Here is a 22,611-nt window from a genome sequence, read left to right as displayed (position 1 = left end):
CATGATGAAAGATAGGAGAACAGGGCAATCACATAACAAATCCATGAATCATTTGAAAGAGAATACACTCGCTACATCATAGATGATTAATATAGCTTCACAATGCAAATTAACGCATGCAAAACTACTACATACGAAATCACCTGTGTGGGGAAGTAGCGGATGACGTTTGCTGTGATCCATCTCCACAATGAGGCAAATCCTTCATTCTTTATTGTTCTACCAAAACAATCGCAAATTCCCTTGTAAGGTTCAGACAGTCTACCAGCCTTGATCATCTCATCCTGGTTCTGAATCAAAAGCTTCACACGTAGGTCATTGTAGAGAGATCGCCCTTCCTTGGCCATGCTTGCATCAATGGATTCTGTAGGGCACCATTTCAGTAATTGGCATAAGTGAAGCATCTCTCATAAGCAGCATTCTTGTATGGTATACTGTTCTGAGCCTGCGCATCTTGGGGAAGGACACTAGACCCAAATGCTCATGAATGCATCCACTGAATTGAAGGATATTTCAATTCAAGTACCAAAATTACACAAATCAATTAATTCTAGGATTGAAAGAGAGAAATAAAGCGGAAGCCAATGCGGTAGTAAATCAAATCAAGTATCGAAATCCAAAAACAGAGATTCCTTGTGGTTCTTTAATGATCCCTATTAAAGAACACAAGAAACATGTGGGAAAAAGAAGACCACAGAAGAAAAATGGCAATTGACAGAGATGCAACTATGAAATCAATAACAAAGCAGAGAAATTGGCTTGCAGGTTTGAAGACAGGGAGGGGAGCAGCAGAGAAATGTGACTTAAAGTTGATGAATAACGGAAACAAACAGAGAGGAAGTGACCTGAAGGATAAGAAGAAGAAAGCCACATGTGGTGGCGGTGAAGGCAAGTTCCTATTCCGAAGCTATTTCTGCCACATGCTCATGTCTCCCACGGCAAGCCAATACTAGCACCAGATGTACATGGTACAATGCAAGGTTCGTGTTCAGGGGAACCACATTTCAAGAAAGTGTGAAATGCAATTTGGATCCTCTACTGCCGAGCTGCCCGGCAGGACCCTACTGCCAAGACACAGCAAGGCGGTAAATGACCGTCTTATCTCCACTCGGACAAGGTGCTTAGGTAGGGGTAAGGCGATCATTTACCGCCTTGCTGTGTCTTGGCAGTAGGGTCCTACCGGGCAGCTTGGCAGTAGAGGATGAGGGTGATGCATAATTGGATAAACCAACACTAATCACTTTTCCCTTTTGCAAATGGGGGTCCACAATGATTGATAACATTAACAGGAAAAAAGGGAGATTAGAAGGAAAAGAAGTAATTTCACTTGGGGGAACTAGTTTTCTGTTGGGAGTGTGATCTACGCCAACACTCTCATGTATTTATCTCTCTCTTCCTAAATACAAGGGGGCAGAGGTGTCTAAGTGTCTTTCATCGGGGAGGAGAGAGACTGTGTTGGGTAAGCCACACTCCCCGAATAGAGTTCTTTTGCCCTGTACTTTATATATTTTGCATCCAATTCCCTTAGATTTTAAATGTAAAATAAAATTTGGTAAAAAAAACCCTAATCAATATTGTGTGTGGGCATGTACATAGCAGCGTGAAAAGACCGCCGCACCCCTAGACCTTTCCACCTTTCCAAAGGGTGTGGCCATCTTTTCGCATCATGCTGTGCCTAGGCACAAGTACACACCCACACACAACACCCGTTAGCATCATCTCCCATGGCTCAGCCAATGCAACTAACTCAATCTATTATAAATACAAAATATAACAAATTAGGGGCAAAAAACTCTGCCTTGTACTGTTGCACTACACCAACACATGAACACAAATGAGAGTGAGCACAAGAGATCAACATGGATAGGATTTTTTTATTTCACAGGACAAAGGGGTAATTTCACGAGCTCCTAGCACCCTCACAACGTTCTTCCCACCAAAAATGATTACAAAAAATCTTGTAATATAATTCGTGATTAAATCCTATCAATCATGTTCCAACTTTTGTGTTTAGCAAATAAGGGTGATTTCACCAGAAAAAAAATTTTATGATGTTCTGAATAGATAAGCCAAATTTATGACGGACTCTTAAGCCGATTCACCGAGGTTTTAATCAAGGCTCTGCAGTCTGCACGAAGCCTGGAACAATTTTCTTCCAACCGTCTAACACTCCTTGGGTGGAGAGGAGATGATTGAAATGGCCCATTCCTCATTGGCTTTCTTGACTTCCATCAGTCCACCAAATCACTCATTGTTTCTAATTTGCATGCTACGAGTTCGACAGTAATTCTTTAATAAGAACACAACCACTAAAATATATTCCTTTCAAAGGAAACAAAAAATGATATCAAGGGCATGAAACATCAATAACCATTTTACTAAAACCTCGCAAGAAAGAAGCTACTTTCCTTTTCTCTTCTTTTTCCTCCTTGATGTACACCAGGCAAAAGATGTTGGGACTATCAATATCACCCCGCAACAATACGCAAAGACACAGAATGCGACTGTCACTACAACCCCTAAGACTACAAACGAATAAAACAAGAGGAAAAAAATTCCGACTCAGACTGAAATTTTGTTAGGGGCCTCCCTGCTATTAAGGAGCAGAATCCCACAGTATAGAACGCAAACACCATACTATGCCCACAATAAATCCTCGGTCCCTTTATTTGACCACCGTACAACTGACCCCCGATGGCACCTCCCGAACCAGACCTGAGACTGGACCAACCAGGACTGAAACATGACGACGACGACGACAACGTGAGGACCTTCCCCGACCCTACCCCAACATATATCCTCATTGGCCGCAACCTGGACTTCTTGCATCATCAAACCACCATTCCATAGCCCTGCAGATTTTTTACACATTAATCCTCCATCTTGTGAAAGAAATCAGCAAGCAACAAAGAAATATGTCTCAGCATCTCTTCAAAAGCCTGTGCAAAATAGTGAGTGATGATGAAAGAGAAAACGGGCATAACTCCCATGGGTATATTCCCATGCTACTATGCTTGTCCTGAGTTCATAGGAATGGTAGAATTGATAACCAAGTTTCGACCAAAATACGGCACACGAACATAAAACAGATGAAGTCGAATACCACAATAAAACATACCTTCAACTGAAGTTGAAACCACCAGAAGGAACTGGAAGTTCATTTCCACCAAAGCGGAAACCGGGTTGGGCAGCAGCATCACCTGGGGGCAATGTCTCATCATCCTCCTCCAACCAATATGTCTCAAGAATTTTCACTGCCTTCTCATAGATCTCAGTGTTATCATGGCTCTGTAGGTTTTCAATCTTCTCTAATCCCTCAGCCTCATCAATCAGTTGGGCATAAAGATTAACTCCCCCACTGTTGCCCAAGTTCTTCTCAGCTTCCCCAACCTTCAAGATGTTTTCAAGCCCTTCTAAACAGACAGTAACAATCCTTGGATCTGGGCAGATGAGGAGATCACACAAAGGTTTGATGCAACCCTGGCTCACCAGATACCTATTCCAAAAAAAAATTATCAAACAAAACAAATTTAAGTATCAGAACTGCAATAGGAAGCAGGCAACAAAAAGAAATGACAACGGAGCAAAAAAGTACTTGATTTGATCATGGGTGCCACCAGAGGTTGCATTTGAGATTGCCCAGGCTGCCTCCTTTTTAATGTCAAACTCAGCAGTTTGCAACAAATGGACAAGAGGACCAATGATATCAGCATCAATCACAGCCTGAAATACCAAAGAGCATTCATTATGGAACTACAGAAATGATCAGATTTATGAAAGTAAACAGAGAACCAAGTAAATTTAAGATTTCTTTCCTAAATTCCATCAACAATGGTTCATCTTTGCATATAGGAAAGTAGAACTACAGTTTCGCAATTATGCCTATAAAAGTCCAATCCTCTATGTGTATTTTAAATACCTGTATCTGGTCCTTGTTTCCAGCAGTGATGTTTGAAATTGTCCAACAAGCTTCCTTCTTGATACTCTTCTTATGATTATGCGTCAATAGATTCAGAAGGCAAGGAAGAGCCTGATGGTTGATGATATACTGGAGAGGACAAAGTGCATAAAACAAGTTATTTCCATCTGCCTTCTGCTATACAAATATATCACAAGGTCTGACTATTTTTTAAGAAAAGAATGTATAGTGAAAACTCAAACGACATAAGAGTGGAACTTTTAAGATACTTAGGAAAAAAACAAAAGGGTGTACCCAATGCATGAGGCTCGTGCCACTGCAAGGTCTGGGGAGGGTCATAATGTACGCAGCCATACCCCTTGCTTTCGCAGAGAGACTGTTTCTAGACTCGAACCTGTGACCACTTGGTCACAATGGAGCAACCTTATCGTTGCACCAAGGCCCGCCCTCCTTAAAGGAAGCTACTGAATCTATTCCATCACCCTCCCAACACCCAAACAAATAAAGATTGAAGGTGAAAAACATGTGGATTACATTGGTGCATCCACAACCCCCCCAATAAAAGGGTATTCTCTATCTAACAATTTCACCTAAAATACAACCAGATCATACTAGCATTGGTGCACTAGGCAGAAATCTAGAACACTTGGCAACTTCCTAGTTATAGGCAGCTTAGGGTAGACAAGTAGTCTAACTGCATAGGAGAGGAGTGTTGTTCACAACATTTTTTTACTATATTACCATGCATCGGTTCCCATCATGGCCTGGGCAACAAGAAAAAAGAAACAATGTCTACCATTGGCTGCTTACTGGAGCTTCCAATGACAATGTCTACTATGGAAGGAATCTCTGATAAGCTGCACAACATTTCTCACATATAATGTTGCCACACAATACCAAAGAGAGTATATATTTACAACTATGGACGCCTCAAACTTATTAGAGAATTGTATCTATTCAGGAGTGCATAAAAATGCACAAAAAATGATTGGTTGCCAACTAAGAATACCAGTGCCTGTATGACATCAGATATGAATATCCAAAGACAATTAAAATGACTGGAAGGCAGAGTTAACAATGCAGAAGCATAGACCAAAAAAGAGAAATGAAACTCCCTCACTCCAAAAGAATCAAAACCACAGATCCTCTACAAACTACCACTCTACAGAAACTAAGCATCAAAACCCAATTATTAAACGGAAATCAGCAATTACCAAGAAATCATATCATCATCAACATAATCAAAGAACTCATAAAATCACCTAAACAATGTAAAAGCATGTCCAAAGTTATTACTAAGGATTCTTTCACATTCTAAAATTAATTAGAATAGAAACAAAAGCAGTACCATGAAAGTAGAGATATTAAGGTAAAGGTTTCATGTAGGAATAACAAATATCTAGAAGATATCAGGGAATTATATGCATTAGATTACCCAAAAGAAAACCTACAACTGTTTCTATACAAGCAGATGATTAAGTCTATTGTACTATTAATATATATAGAGAACTGATTACATAAGATTTAGCAAGTTTGACAAATTAAAAGGAGCACAACGCCATACACCAGTAAGAATTTGTTTCTTGCATAAAGTGAAATACAAGGCTTTCCTCCCTCCTTCAAGAAAATAAATTGCACACAATAGAACACATGCAATCTAGCAAGTCCAAATCATGATTCAAACCAAGCCCACAAAAAAAATACAAATCCCAAGGTTCCATTAAACAAAATGAGATGTTAACTATTTACCAGTAATATAATATTGAACAATTAACAATATTAAAACCATTTACAACCAATTATTATGGTACCAAAAGAAACAAAAAAAGATGGAAGTATATAGCCCCCAAAAAAAATCATCAAACTAATCATACCTGAGTTTGTATATCATCTCCAGTGACAATATTCCCGACTGTACGAAGAGCAGGAATTAGCACAGAAGGAGATGGATGGCTGAAACAAACAAAAGATGAAGGTTAAGCTGTGCTGATACAAATTTGTTTGTTTTTATTTGTGTGTGTGTGTGTGTGTGTGTGTGTGTGTGTGTGTGTGCCTGTGTTCCTCTGTATGTAAGAGGGGAGCAGTGTTTCTCTTTTGGTGGATGGATAGAATGAAACTTACAGCAGTAACTCTACAAGTCGGGGGCAGACACCAGCTTCAATGACAGCTTGAATTTTATCATTTGTACCATCAGACAAATATGAGAGTGCCCAACATGCATCTGTCAAGACTTCTTCATCGTTGGAATGAATAAGGCGCTCCAGTGCCGGAAGGGCAGGCTTAGTCTGCACCATGTATTTAAAGAAAATTTACAATAACAGCATAACTCATTCCAAAGTTTCTTGAAGGCACAAAACAAGACAACATAAATGTCAAACCTGCTCAAACGGAGGCTGTGGCTTGCCCCTGCAGAAATTTGATAGTGTCCAGGTTGCATTTCTGAGCATAGAAAGTTTTGCATGCTCATTCAACTGTGCAAGCAACGGAATCAAGGCTCCATGACTAAGGACAAGATCTCGACACCTAGGGGAATCACCAGCAACATTTCCAAGTGCCCACACAGCCTATAGTTTCACAAAGTGGCCCATAAAAACCTCATATTTAATAAACTTATGTAGATTAAAAGAACCCAAAGTTCTAGTAATGTGTCCAATTCAGAGAAAAATAGCCAAATATTGCAGTCCATCAAAATATACCTGTTCCCGAACATCATCACTAGGAGAACCAAGAAGCTTCACAAAGATGGGGACAGCCCCATGATCAATTACAACCTTTGTATTATCCGAGGTTCCTGAGGCAATGTTTGTGAGAGCCCAAGCCGCTTCAAACTATTCAATTAAACAATGTATAAATTTAATATGTGAACATTAGGAAATAACTAAGATTCAATTTAGAAATGTGGAAACTAGTTTATCAAAGTCCGTGTACCTGAAGCTGTGGAAAGTCTTCTCTCATAAGAAACTCAACAAAGCGAGGAACAACACCAGATTGGATAACTTCCTCAATGGGTGGACTACGCTCTACATTAAGGAATAAGATTAAAGTTTCTATCAGTAAAAGAAAAAAGGCAAAAAAGGAGATAAAAGTCCCAAATTCTAGTCAATACCTATTGAGAGCAGTTTACGGAACTGTGTAGTAGCCTCAAGCTGTAAACTGCTTTCATCAGACCAAACACCAGCAACCATAGAGGGGAGGCTCTCTAACTGCAATTGGCGAGACAAATAACAAGCAAGAAGAATAACACATGCAAGCGAAATCAATTCCAATCCATAACAGGGTCAAATAAAGCAAACTATTCTAACACGCAAATAAAGTGAAACGAATCGAACAAACACCGGGGAAAAAATGTCAGAAAAAACTCCAACCATGACTAGAATCAATGATCAAAATTGAAAAACACTAACGTCCATATCCTCACCGACACATAGCTGCGGTTACTGAAACCGATCAAACATTTGAATTCGGAAAGAAAAAACTTCAATAAAAAGAAACAAAATAAGGGCGATTAAATGGTGAGTACCTTTCTCTCGACTGCAGATGGGTGAATCGAGGTCGGAAATTGCTGTGCTTGCATACCCTCTCTTCTCTTCTTTTGCAAGCTTTCCTCTCTTCTGTTCTTTCGGATCTCAACCATGTTGTCTTCTCTCCTTCTCCGGCCTTCATCTGCATCAACGGCAACCTTGTATCGGTTGCGACGAACCTCAGTTCTAGCGTTAGGCCTAAGAGACATGGCTGCTACGATCTATGAAAACCCTAACTGGAAACAACAAGCGTGAACCGAGATCAGGTAGAAAAAGTTGGGATTATGAAGGAAAAGCATAAAAGGTAAAACCCTAGACAAAAAGACATATAGAGTGGTAAAGCATAACAGATTAGAGGAGAAGAGTCACCTAATTACAGACTGTTGGAAGAGAGAGTAAAGACGAGAAAGTGGGTGGGGGCGAGTTGCGGAAGAGGAGAGAGCGTAAGTACACGAACAAGCCTAAGGCCGAGAAGGGTTTTTATTTTTCGCCTTTTTTTGTAAGTTTTAAGTTTTTGGAGATGATCTTTATAGCGGTTTAAAACAACAGGTTAGGGTGATTTAAGGAAAAAGGCTGATTTTATTAATTTATTAACGAGACTGCCACTGATTTTGAATTTGAAGTTGTGGAAAACCTACTAGTTTCAAACGCCTGCTCTTTCTTGTAAATCAACTTACCCGTTTCCAGTGATTTTAGATGGAAAAATGTTCCTAAAACTGCCGAGGAGGGTAAGCTAGCACCTTTGTGTTTATCTATTTTCTGCTCCTTCCATGAAATGTCTCTAACATCTCTTAATGGAAAAAGTTCTATGAGTTGTTGGTGTAAAGGCACATTAACATCTTTGAATCTGTCTCTTTTCTTTACATGAAATGTCTTCGTTGCCCTCTAATAAATGATACTCTTTTATTGTACTTCATAGGTGGACTTCCCTATGTCGTTTGCTCAGAAAAACCCTCTCTTGTGATTTTATTGTCTTTTTATGTGTAATCTTGTTGCATCGCATTTTATTGGTGTGCTTCCCCTCAGTCCATGCTTAGAGAAACCTCTCCTAAATTTTCCGAGCATATAGTATAGGAGAATGCATCAATGAGGTGTGATGGAATGGTATCATATATAAGAGGATAGCATGACTTTTTGACATGGAGAGGAGAGAGACACATATGTTTCCTCATGGCTCAAAAAACCTTTTCTCTTAGATCAAGAAGAGGAAGAGGAGCATGAGGCTTCCGGAATTACATAGATCAATAAGCCAAGGGGTGGATAGTGGCCAATCTATCCTACTTGCCACAGATAGGGTCTTCCTAGCTAGGGAATGCACCCCAACATTTACATCCCTATAAATATGCACAAAGGAGCATAAGAGGAACATGATGCATTTCTTACATCCACACACATAAGATATTTTTATTTAATGTGAATAAAAATTACTTATATTTGTAGGGGAAAGAAACACCTCATGTTCAAAAACCCTTTCCTTAAACGGAGTGGATAATGGTCAGGCTATCTTACACGTTGAGGACAGGGCCTTCCAAGCCAGAGAGTCAGCAAAGCTATTACAATCTCTGGAAATATGGTTGAATGAACACTCCAAAAACATAGACGACAGATGGAGGATATCGTTAACAATTGGGAGGACTAAGAGAGGGCTTCTTTGCTAGGTAGGATCTCTAATGTACGCCACAAGGTCTTTAGTGTCTGATTCAATTACACTTCTATCAATGCTTGAAGCATTCCATTCTGAATTGCCATGCCTTCACCGAGAAGAACATTATCAAACATAGCAAGCTCCGCCAAGCATATTCTGCAACATCTACAACATGTAGTATTGTATATTGCCTCTCTGTAAGAATGTTTCTCACAAGCCGAATGTGTCAATTAGTGCATATGGAATGTTTCTCAGGTGCACTTTATAATTTATCAAGTTGGTAGATGTTATGACTATTTGATAAATGGAGAATCTTCTATACAAATAGGAATGAAAATAGAGTGAATTTGAATCAAATAGAACACTTCATATCCGCATTAGATTAGCTTTTGTTAAAAATATTCACCCAAAGTATGCATAATAACACATGTAACAATGAGGATAGGTGGATCATAACAAATTGAGGTTGATGACGACAAACACAAGCACCAGAAGCAGCGTCGCAACTTGGAAAATCATGAAGAAACTTAAGGAATCGATTGGGTTGAGTCGTGTCAAATGGACACTCTCCTTAAGACTGTAGATCCCTTCTATGGTGTAAATCGGGGTTATTGCAAATCATCCTCCAAAATAAAATACCCCCTTTTTAAGGTTATACCAATAATGCTATGCTCACTGACTAGGTCACGTATGGACACTAGGAGTTGTGCACAATTTGACATAACAAATCATGAATAGTGAAAACAAAGTTTGGGATTGTCTCTCAAATTGTATTAGAAATGGAAAATATCTCTACTCTAAATAGAAAAGGAAAAGACACCACCAAAGGTTGTCTCCAAAAGACATGCCCGGATTGTCATAATGTCTTTCTAACAAAATATATTTGTTGACCTTTCAAACATGTCTTCCAAGAATCATACTTATTAGTCATTTAGGTGCATATTAAGGAAACACATAACACTCTAACAAACCTTTTTGAAAATAAAATAATATTTTGAATCATCTATTTTAAAAATCATTTAAAATCCAATACTTTTGAACATATTCAGATAGTTAATGAAAATCAACTCTTCGAATACTGATTATCATAAACAGATACTACATAGTGGAGGATTGGACCACATCCTCTTGCATGCGAGATTTACTGTACAAAATTAATGTGGAGGAAACAAGTTACATTGGAACTGCAAATATAGTTCCTCCACGTGATCTTAGCTCTACTACACTTGAGCAATCCAAGGAACTTGTACGCTGCAACTTTTGCGTTCTTCAGGATCACAAACTAATACTTCCTCTCTTAGGGTTTTCAAAAGATCCAAGTCACAAACCATGCCAAATAGGAGAAAGGAAGGAGAGAATAAGAGGCCACAACATGGCCTCTCTCTCCTCCTTGTTTATATAATTTAGGTTGCCACTTTGAGTGGGCTTCCCTGTTGGGGTGTGTTTAATGACAAGTGTCTTTGCCAATTACAAGTGTCTTTTTTATAATCTATTACGTTCTCATTGGGTATTTTACCTAATTCAAATATCTTATTTTATCTATTGATCTAATTAATGATACTACTAGGATATCAATAGACAAATTAGTACCATTAACTCCCCAAAGTAGTAGATATTTGTAAATTGATCCAATTAATTTCATAATAGTCCGATCGATAAATAATATCATATAATGAACTAGAAGGCATGTAAATACATCACTGCGGCACCCACTCCATCTAACATATTAGTTGTAAATTTTGTGTCATTGATAAACCAAACATTTAAAAAAATTATTTAATAAAATAAGATCAGCTTTTGAAATAATTTGTAAACACTTTACAAAAATGTTACCGGATCTGAATTTCTGTTAAAACATGCATAAACATTTCCTCTCCTCGATATTCATTAGTAGGGTAGTGAATTTCATATTGAGCTACTCCCTCATTCACGATCAAACACCATAAATATGAAATTCAACTCAATTTTATGCTTTATTCATATTGACCTGAGAGGTTCTTGTCATTGTGGTTATGCATCATAGATTTTGGTGCACCAATGATTGATGTCTCTTTGTAATAGGGTAGTGAATTTCATATTGAGCTACTCTCTCTGAATGGTTGCACCAAAATCTATGATGCATACCATAATGACAAAAACTTCTCAGGTCAAGGGACCAATCAAATTTTATGAATGAGAATCTTTTCCTCATCAACTTGCAGAAACACATGCAAGACTCTTGTGTGATCTAGTTCAATGCACACGCCGTATATGCACTCACACTTGTATCTTATAATCACCATTTTGAATAGTATGTAATGTGATGACAATATGAATAGCATCTGAAGTCCTATCCCTACTTGAGAACAATTTTAGATGACTATATAAGAACAACCCTAGCCCGTCACTGATCATGCATAATAAATTAATTTAACCTGTTTACATATAGAAAACATCCTTATAGATAGATAACATGTCAAATTTGATAATTCAATTCAATTGTATGCTTTTTTCTTTTTCTCCCCCTCCGGTTTTATTGTCTGATTAAGTGGGTTTAAGATTGTGTCCCCTTTACTGAAAAAAAAAAAAGAGATTGTGTGCCCCACTTGGGGGAAAGCTGGAAAGGTATTATTATGCTCCTATGCTCTCTGGATAAAAATGTGGGTTTTGTGTTTAGTTGAGAGGAGTTTATACAAATTTAATAAACCAAAAAGAAAGAAAGAAAGAAAGAAAGAGAAGTGTTTATTTGAGGTGTAGTCATGATGTGTGAAAATTGTTGGCGTTGCTATCATTATCACTGTTGTTGGTGTTGCGGGGCATAAACTGTTGTTACTATTACCATATGGCTATATGGATCGAAACTATTGTTTTTTTTTTTTTTCCCCGGGTAAAGAGATCGAATCAACATACATCGATTCTGATTTTGTTTCTGTCCAAATATTCATGAATCATAAATCGTTTATCGAAATCGTAATAGATCGGTTAAACCAAAACCGTGAAAACATTTAATAAATGATTTAATTTTGATTTCAAAATTGAGACTGTTTAATTAAATAATTTAACTAAAAGCTGAATCGTTTAACTGAAGTCCGACCATTTAACACCCTTAGAGTGCGTTTGGTAGCAGTCGAAGCAGTTTAGAGCAGTTCTTTTGTTCAAAAAGAACGAAAAATGAAAAAGTGTTTGGATTATCGGTTCGTTTTTTATTCTTTAAAGACCGAACGGGCATTTTTGAAGTAAAGAAAGTTCTTCTGACCGTCTTGGAGCGGTCGCAAAGAACAAAGAACAAATCGAGAAGGCTATCGAGCAAAACCCGTGACTTCACAATCGAAAAAGAAAGCTGAACGGAAGAGGAGGGGAAGAAAGAGAAGGAAACGCTCGAACCACTGCCGCAGTACAATGGTTTCTCTCTCTCGCTCTCTCCTTCACGCTCTCTCTTCCTTTCTCTGTGTATCTTCCTCTCTCATCCTCTCTTTCTCTCTCTGTCTCGCTCGCTCTCTCCTGTCTCACTCTCTATCTCGCTATCTCTGTCTCTCTTTGCTTGTTCTTTCCCTCACGCTCTCTCTGTCTCTCTCTCTCTCTGTCAATCGTTGTTAGATTGTGATTTTGACGAGGACTGAATTTTTTCCTCCCATTTGTGTCTCAGAATCTCGGTTTTGGATCTACAATCGTAAAATTAGAAGTAATCGCGAAAGGTATGATTTTGGATCATTGAAATATTTGATTTTTAGGTCGGATGGATGTTAGGGATTTTGGGGATTTTGGGGATCTTGGTTTGTGAAGGTAGTAGTTCGTAGTTCTACGATCGGTCTTCGTAATGGCTGTTTTATTCGGTTTTTTTTTCTTTTCTCGGATGAACTCTCTCTATCTTCGTAATGGGTTGTTTACTCCATTTTGCCCTTGGTGTGAATTGACCGAAACTTTTGGGATAGATGTGTTTTATCAATTTAAACTCGAATCTAGCTTTTGGTGCGAAGACGATATCGTTTGATCATTATTTTAGGTAAAAATCTGTTTGCAAATCCCCGCTTCAAATGCAATTTTGATTGTGTTTCTATTCAAATTTGTGTCGATCTTGGCAACATATGACTCGGAAAATCTGCTATTAGACACCCATCTCATATAATCGAGATCCGCAATTTGGATCGGCTGATATTCTCAACAACTGTTCTATGCATTAAGAGAAGGAACCGACCAGGATTATCGGTCTATCGAATTGGATTTTCTGTGACTTTTCCCTCAATCGGAAATTTTCTCGCTTTTATGTCCTGTCGTAGGTCTTGGTTTGCATATATCCGAACCACCTTCTATAATTTGTTCTGTGGGTACTGGTTTGCACATATCCGAACCACCTTCTATATTGTACTGGGTACTTGTTCTTACTTGAAGATTACCCATCGCTTACTTCAGTAATTTGTTCTATAATTTTTAGTACTTTTGTTCTTGGCCAAAAGGGCCAAATCTGTGTGGTTAATACCTATATGTAGCCTTGAAAACAACATGTTTGTATGGAATTGTTTGGGTCTTTTGGTTATGGTTGAGGAGTGGTTCTCTTTCAAGTGGACTAACCCTAACTTTGCTCATTGTGATCAAGCCTCCTATTTCTCTCTTTTTTTTTTAATCAACATTCTTCAATTCTTTGGTAATGAATATGACTATTTATTTTTTGGGTAATAGATATTTTTATTTCATATTGTTTGTTACATAATGTATGTGTTATTATTCGGGATATTATGACTACTTCATCAAGGTCAAAAGGAAAATCAAAAGTTGGTCCTGTATCTTGGTCCACTCAGAGGTTGCCTTACTAGTTCGGTTGATGGTAGATAATGTAAGGGGGCAACAAGAGTGGGGCAACCTTCAAGAAGAATGGGTGGGATGATATTCGGACCGGTTGGAAACCACTCTTGGTAGGGTGTTCGATAGGGAGAGGATAAGGAACAAGTTCAACAAGATGAGGATAGATTATGGAAGTTTCAAATCATTACTTCAAACTACAGGATTTGGATGGAACTCAATCACCCAGGCGATTCTTTGTTGACGATGACGATGTTTGGGATAAAGCTATAGCGGTAAATACTATACTAATATCTTCTTTGGTTTGATCTAAACTATTATATTTAGTCTTATGTTGATTATGTAGTAAATATCTAATAATTTATTTGATATTGTATATAGGCAAATTCAGGATGGAAAAATTTAGGCATCAAGGTTTGGCACATTGGTCCGAACTCCAAATTATATTTGGAGATTCTTATGCCCGTGGAGATGGTCATTTGGATAACACGCAAGACCGGGTGACAATCGAGATTGATGATCTAGATGTTGATGATGAAAAACCTACACCAACCCACACCACTTCAATGGGTCTAGATGACTTTGAAGTCAATGAGGTTGAGGAAGATACTACGAGTCCATAAACAAGATAGAACTCCAACGGTAAGCAGGCGAAGTATGAGTGGTAGTGTGACAAGCGCTTTGGGATATGTTGGGAAGTTATGTCGGATAAAGATAGAGAAGGCAACGCAAGTCTTGAGGCTACTTAAGTTTACGGCCATGGCACTTCATGACTCCTATCGATACTAGTGTTTTGGCATGTACACGTGTCCTTGATGAGATACCGATATAAGTAAGGACATGTATCCAAAACCTTAAAACAAATTAGGGAGTCGGGACCGTGGAGGGAGTCATTCATTGGTTGTAGGCACGACAGGAGGATGTGGTCATTGGAGGAGTTATAGGGTGATGTTATTTAAATGTGTGGTTGTTTGAAACAATTTACTTATGTTATGTTTAATTTGGATGGTATGATGATACAATCTTGTATTTTTTAAATTACGTGTGGTGGTCTCAAACAATTTAGGTTGTGTTATGTTTAATTTGGATGGTATGATGATACAATCTTGTATTTTTTTAGTTATGTTTGAAACAATTTACTTCTCGTATTATGTTAAAAGTTTATTACTTGTTGTGTATATTTAGCGGTCATGACAACAATATACCAGTTCATAATGACTCTTCAAGTGATGAGGATGACTTGATAATGGTAGCGCAACTTTAGTTGCCGCACAATCTCTATATACAAGAGAACCTTGTAGGGATGGTAGACATCCACGATCAATTATGGTCCATGAAGTTTTGAGTGGTCATGCGGACCGTTGCTTTGAAGTTTAGCATGGAAAGACATGTCTTCCAAAATCTATGTACACTGATGATATCTAGAAAGTGGTTAAAAGACAGATCGCTATTTAAGGGTGGATGAACAAATAGCCATGTTTATGATGATAGTAGGAAGGGGTTTCTCTAATCGGGATATTCAAGAGGAGTTTCAACATTCGGAGAGACCATTAGCCGTACATTCAAGCGTGTTTTAATGGCTATGGGAAAATTGGCAAAAGAAATGATCACACCACCGACATCCAAAATTCAGTTAGACATGCAATCAAAACCAAAATACTATCCTTTCTTTAAGGTAATATACAATCAATACAAGTATGAAAATTCAATTATTTAAATTTTTCTTATTTTAGTATGACAAGTTTATTTTATGAAATCTGTTTTTAGGATTGTATTGGAGCAATAGATGGTAGTCATATTAGTGCCATAGTGCCTCAACAAGATGCTACTCGCTACGAAATCGAAAGGGCATTACCACACAAAACGTGATGTGTATATGTTCTTTTGATATGCGATTCACGTATGTTTATGCGGGTTGGGAGGGCAGCGCTAATGATTGTCGTATATTTGAACGTGCAAGGAGAGATCCAACATTACGGTTCCTACACCCACCGAAGGTAAAACCCATTTAATTCTCTGATATATGAAGTACTTATTGGTAAAGTTGAGTTTTTCCTTACAATGGTTTGTATGTGTAGGAAAATATTATGTTGTAGACTCGGGTATGCAAGTCAAGTTGGTTACTTAACTCCATTTCGAGGTGAGAGGTACCATATTCCGGACTACAGGGAGTCGGGAGAAACCCAAAGACTGCTAAAGAGTTGTTTCAACTACGAGACATTCCTCACTTCGGAATGTAATTGAGCGTCATTTGGGGTTCAAAAATAGGTTTAGAATATTAAGACATATGACTAGTTACTCAATCGTAGAGATCGACTTACATTGTGATGGCCTGTTGTGGGTTGCATAATTTTATTCGTGACGAACAAGAGGCGGATACAAAATATTTTGGTTTAAGTGCCGATGACAAAGTAGTCATAGATCCACCGAATCCGTACACTTGCCTTATGATACATCTATGTCTACTCTCAATCGAGAGAGAGTGCAAGAATCATGAATGGATTGCGGATAAACATTGCAAATGAATTGGCCATAAGTTGTAGGATGGCGCAACTTACATGAGTTTCTTTTGTATTTGTTTGACCAAACTAGATATTCAATCAGAGAGACAATGCAAGAATGTGATTTGAATGAGTTTCTTTTGTATATGTTTGACCAAACTATGGCTTGTTTATGTAACTTGTTGGATTTTATAGAGTGATAATTGCGGATGTGAATTTTTCAATGGATAGAAGAAGGCATGACCTCATCTTCTAGCCAACAGACTAATGTATCGTGGTTTGTCCCTCGGGCTCAACAATTGTGTATCCGCTCCGTCTTCTTCGAAATTTACGAAAGGTTATTGCAAGAGTGCAATTACATCCTCTGAGAATCATGCCAAGATGTTCAAAGACATCCTTAAAGGTCTTACCAAGTTAGACTTGAAGAAAGAAGAAAATTAAATCATGAGAGAGGTTGTCAAAGTTGTAATTTAATGACTTTAATTAACTATAAGTTGACATATTTTAATTATAGACATATTTTAAATTATGTTAAGTTTAGGAATTTATTAGATATTTTAATCTATGTTAAATAAGGAACTTATGAGACAATTTTAATTTATGTTTGTAGAGAAACATGTATTTTGAGGTAAGGATGGCATTATTGTAATTAACATCAAAGCGTTCGAACAAATTTTACCAAACACCATTTCCGTTTCGAAAGCGTTCTTGAGAACGTTACCAAATGGTTATTTTTGGTCTCGAACGCGCCGTTCCAGGCGAAGAACGCAAAAGAACGTTCTTAGTCAAGAACGGCGTTCTTTGTTGACTTACCAAACGCGCCTTAGCCTTATGATACCCATTCTCGAGCCATATGCGGAACGCCCAAGGGACCTTTCCTTGCTTGGCAGAAGGACCCAGGTCCATGGTGCCTTCCAGCCAAAAATTTTCTTTTAAAGGTGTGTTACCATTTTTCAAAGTTATATTTGAATTTTCAAAAACATCCTCTTTGCATCCTTATTAATCAAATAGCCACCTTGGTTTGCTAAATTGGGCTGGTAGCCTGGTACACCCTATGGGTGTCAATTTTGGACTAGAATCAGAAATTGGAATTGAACCGATAAGAATTGGAATCGGAACATTCAATAGCTTATAATACGCATCAAATGTGATCGGATCCGGATATTCCCTGACTGAATATGGATATCTCTAAATGGATTCGAATGTGGATCGAATTCGATTTTTCGACCATCCATTTATATCTCTGTCTTGTGTAACCAGGATCTTCCTCCTCCTAGCGGATACAATTCACCTCAAACCATATCTGTTAGATCATGATTCTCTTTTCATCATATTCTATAACGTGTTGAATCTTCAAAAATCCTTTGAATCATTATTTACTCAATTTTTTATTATTAAATATTCTAATTTTTTTGTCGGATGAATTTTTATCGGAATATTCGATTTTTTTTCTAAATATCTCTAAACGAATACAGATGTCCCTAAACAAATACGGATGCAGATTTAGATTTGGATTTGGATTTGGATTTGGATTGTCCATTTACATCCCTAAGCTTATTGAGACATATTTGCTCTTCGTAGTAGGCTATTGGTCCCGTCCGGTTCTCCTACAAGTTCTAGACCCGATTGCCTATTTAGTAACCCGCGTAGCACCGGAACCGACCTTGCAACTTACCTTGGTCACTCAAGCAACTGATGAACTGGCTTCTCCACGATTCACGGTAACATTCATTCTTTGAAATACATTTTAGCTTCTTGGAGTCAATCCTTCTTAACTGAATTTTCTTTAGGAGAAGTTTCTATGGTTTCTTTTGGGATAAAGCTCGGCTGAAATTCCATATCGAAAGCTGCTGGAAATAGATCTTACCACCTGCTGCTGTTTGGCAACTTTCTTACTAAGCTTGCTTGCTTGTTTCCTCAATGCATCCATAGTTGTCACTAGCGCAGGCCAGAGATCTTGCCACCGCTCTGTAATGCTTTCATTTAGTCTCCATTTATCAATTTTTACACCTGTCATCGCATCTCTGCCCCTTTCTTTTCTAAATTGATTATTTAATCTCCTATACTAATTGGTAATTTTGGCTGAATCGTAGATGAGTCTTACTATTGGGAAAGCTCAGAAATGATGGAGTAAGATCTCTGATCTCTGCTTCTAACGGCTTCTCCTCAGTCCTCGCTTCTCCGTTAAAATCCAACCCAACGATCCTCCTCTTCGGTCCTTGCTTCTCTCTTTCAAAGCGTCCCAAGGTGAATCTCCATTCTTGTAACTTCTTTTCTTTTTTTCTTGTCAATTTTTTACCTTCTTCTTATTAGAGCAGTAAGTCAATGAAGTGTGAAGCTTGATTTTTATTTGATATATTTACTGGTTCATTGCTTGATGATTGTGAAGGGTTTAAATTTCTACCTATCTGTTATGAAACTATTTCTTCTTTGGTTGAAAAATATCTGGCTTCTTTCCATTACAGCATTTACTGTCAATGACTAAATCTCATATTCTCATTATTGTATACCTTGAGAGCTTAGAAATTCTTGTTATTATTCCTTGCTGATTTTTTTTGCTGGACAGACCCTTCTCTTGATTTTATCCTTCTATCAAGTAGTGAAGCTTATGCTATAATAGTTTGATTCTACAATTCAAATCACCTCCTGAACTTTCCGTAAAAAATCATGATTTACCTTTGAGCAGCCTCTTGTGTATTGGTTTTCTTAGAGAAACTCCCATTGTCCTTGTTTTGGGCTCTATATTATAATAATGTTTGGAGCTGATTAGGAACCAGAACCGGACCACCCATTAGTTAACGGTCCCAGATCTCAGATTTGGAACTTGTGAGTTTATTGGTTTGGATCTGGTCTTGACATCTTAGAACCGGAACAGCCAAAGAACCGGACCAATTGACACCCCTATTGTTTTGGCAACTCCATTTTTGCCTACTATGTCTCCCAAGAAGATGATTCCCCTATGGATTCTCCTCCCAAGGAAATCTACTATGCTTGTAGAGGGAAACTGGGTGCATCTCAAGCAGCTTATGCTTTAAAAAAAAACTTCATTAAGCCTCTATAGAAGGTGCATTTGGCCAACAAATAGGGACCCACTTGTGACCTATGAGAGAGATTTTTTCTCTCCCACTCATACACACCACCTATAAGAATTTTCTCTCTTGGCAACAAAGAAGAAAAAAGAAGAGAGGCTGAGGGAAAGTCAAAATAATAAATGAAGGGGTTGTGGTGGTTTAATGGAATAATGGAGAAGAGACAAGGACTTCCCTCTCCAAGCAAAACAAATTCAAAGATTTGAATTCATGAATGAGGTGGATTCGGCCATTAAATGAAAGAAGAAGAAAATGGAGGGGGTGCCTCCCACCTACCTACTACCATCCACCAAAAGAGGAAAATGGGGGGCTATGCGGAGAATTCAATGTTGCTTACCCTTCCTTCGTTCTCGTATAAATAGGGGAGAGAGGAGAGAGCTTGAGACAGAGAGTACGTGATCACAAGAACGAGAGAACGTGGTTCTAAGGGTTCTTGTAAGAGTATTGTACTTCTGTAGTTCCACCTGTTTAGGTGAATTTTTGTGTTTATCAAGAGGATCTTTTCTTAATGTTGTAATCCTCTAGTGATTACTAGAGAAGTTGTAATCCCATTGATTGATAGTAGAAGTTTTACTTGGACGAGGTTCCATGGTTTTTCCTTTAGTGGCAGAAGCCAGAAGGGTTTTCCACATAAAAATTTTGATGAATTTTTTACTTTCTTTTACTTTGTACAGTAGTGAGACCCGCATAGTTACTATTAACGGGGTGCTATTCACGTGTATAGTCATTGTTGTATTTTCTCCTATAAATTACACACAGGTGGGAAAGTGGACATTGCTTTTTTCCAATAGTTAGATGAGTATCTAATGGCAACTACTCTACCACCCTTAGCTGAAGAGGATAACCAAGTTCCATCATTGAAAATGTGAAAGCATAGTTCAAGAACTCGTTGAGATCTCGGTAATATCTCTCTTTTTGAAAAAAGCAAGACGAGACTTGAGGCGAAATGAAATATTACCCCAACTCGGTCCAAGTCTCGGTCGAGATCTCGGTTCGACCGAGACTTGGACCAAACTTACCTTTATAACGTACATATCTCCACCGAGACAGTCGAGATCTCTCCAGAACTCAACTCTCGGTGAACTCGACAGAGAAGTGTGCATTTGACCTGATTTTTGATGATTTTCGATGGTGGTTTATGATAGAGGTATCTGTACTACGTTAAGATTGATGTATTGTACACTTTTACATTTGTAATGTTTATTTAAGTTGTTTTATATTAATTGTATGATTTGATTGCTTTCAATTACTAAATTATGTGTAGAATAGGGCCTATTAGTAGGTCGTCGCCTACCAACCTAGGATCCGAATTGAAACTCCTATTTGGACTTTGTTTTTGCAAAATCTGATAGTGCCATTGTGTTTAAATGGCCTAAAATAGGCTGAGTAATAAGTTTTAGACCCAAACTAGGTCTAATACCCACTGAAACCAGCCTTCGAGTTCAAAAAAAAAAAATATTACACCAACTCACAGAGATCTCGGCCCAACTTGGTTTTTTGGCTGGGTAAAACCTGTGCTGAAACCGAGTTCTTGAACCTTGTGTGAAAAAAGGTTAAAAGGAACCCTATAAAAGAAACCGGAAATAGGGATGGAGGATTAGAGAAGTCCTTAGAACACCTCGATAATTTAAACAATGGTCTAGGATCCAGAAATTCATAATTTCCTTCTCACGAGAAGGTTAACTCATAGAAGGTATAGTCAAACAAGAAGCATGGGTAAATGGTAGGTTTCAGACGTGGGAAGGGGTTAGACACCTGATCTGCCTGAGAAGAACCGATCTTAATTATTACGCATTTTCACCAAAGAGTGGTCATTCTCCATCAAACTAAACTGGTAAGATGAAATAGAAGGAAGCAAATAGTTCTCTATCTTGCAATGTGTTGCACAAAAGAAGGGTTACGAACTAATGAAACAATTGTTAGAACCGACCAATTGGACAATGTATAGCTAGTCCAATGTGGTAAATGAAATACCAATATAAGGCTCCCGGACAGAGTTCTTTTTCCCTAAATGAAATTAATTCAAAGCCTGACGATGATTGGAAAGTACAACATAATCCACGTATTTAGGTGGTGAACTATCCACAAGTGGTTATGCCTATTCTTTGATTAATTTGGCATAACGTCGTCGTTCTACAGAAAACTGTGGTAATATACCTTAGTTGATAACATAATCAATGAATGACAACTTAATCCATATTTACGTTGTGGAAAGTAAAGCAATTTGATCATTTATTAATGTGGTGGAAAATAAGGCGATTTGATCGTTATTAGTAAGGCCATATGAAAATGGGTACCCATTTTGGATAAATAAATAATAGGAAGAGGGATAGGCGCACTGCCCATGGGTGGTAAGCTAGGGGGCACATGATGAAACATCATACAGGATGGGTAGGGGGTCATTTCAAAGAGGGGAAGAGAGATGGACACAGAGAATTTAAGATTTTATTCCTAACGTCCCTACATGACCAGAGTTTTGTTTAGAATGGTCAAAGATGCTACTCACATGTTTCCCCCTCGTCATTGCACAACTTGGGGTTAAGTTTTTTCAAACTGGGGAGAATTGATGCAGTTAAATCTCCTAAATGGGCGTATTTTAGTGGAAATAAGCTTTGGGTTGATTTAGTGCATCAACTCGAGGTCAAGTTTTTTCAACCAATTCAGTTCATCTTCCTAGAGATTAATTTAAACTAAAATTGATCCATCTCCTCTAACATCAATATGAGTTCCTCTCAAAACAACCAAGAGATTAATTGAAACTAAATTGATCCATCTCCTCTAACTTCAATGTGAGTTCCTCTCAACCATATATTTTAGTGTTTAACCTAAAATTTAATGCTTGAAACACTTTAACTTCAAACCCAAAACAACTAATTGAAGAGGATACCAGAGGGATGCAGCCAAGTGCCAGTATTTCAACAATAACACTGTACATCATAGCACTGCATATGCATCAACCAATTCAATTCATCTTCCAAGAGATTAATTGAAACTAAAATTGATCCATCTCCTCTAACATCAATATGAGTTCCTCTCAAAACAACCATAATTAAAAAAGAAATAACAGTTAAAAATGGACAACATTTCAGCCTTAGCCAATATGATTGTAAGTTTTCCCATTTTACAACAACAACAAACTTACCCATACTTCTTGTTTGAC

At 37.9% G+C, this 22,611-nt stretch overlaps 1 protein-coding gene across 1 annotated transcript; it reads right to left on the bottom strand.

Moving 5' to 3' along the window:
* Nucleotides 1–2,425: 2,425 nt before the first annotated feature.
* On the bottom strand, nt 2,426–7,953 carry LOC122658427 (importin subunit alpha-1-like). Its single transcript, XM_043853381.1, has 12 exons — nt 7,810–7,953; nt 7,440–7,672; nt 7,026–7,122; nt 6,848–6,939; nt 6,616–6,747; nt 6,298–6,483; nt 6,041–6,204; nt 5,794–5,872; nt 3,920–4,048; nt 3,596–3,723; nt 3,119–3,496; nt 2,426–2,852 (listed from the first exon to the last, which is right to left on the bottom strand). Exons 2-11 carry the CDS (start codon nt 7,647–7,649, stop codon nt 3,121–3,123), a joined length of 1,593 nt encoding a protein of 530 aa, XP_043709316.1. The 5' UTR covers nt 7,650–7,672; nt 7,810–7,953; the 3' UTR covers nt 2,426–2,852; nt 3,119–3,120.
* Between the last annotated feature and the right edge of the window lie 14,658 nt (nt 7,954–22,611).

Source organism: Telopea speciosissima, chromosome 4, assembly GCF_018873765.1.
Source record: "Telopea speciosissima isolate NSW1024214 ecotype Mountain lineage chromosome 4, Tspe_v1, whole genome shotgun sequence".
Lineage (NCBI taxonomy): Eukaryota > Viridiplantae > Streptophyta > Magnoliopsida > Proteales > Proteaceae > Telopea > Telopea speciosissima.
This window is presented reverse-complemented; position numbering and strand designations above follow the sequence as displayed.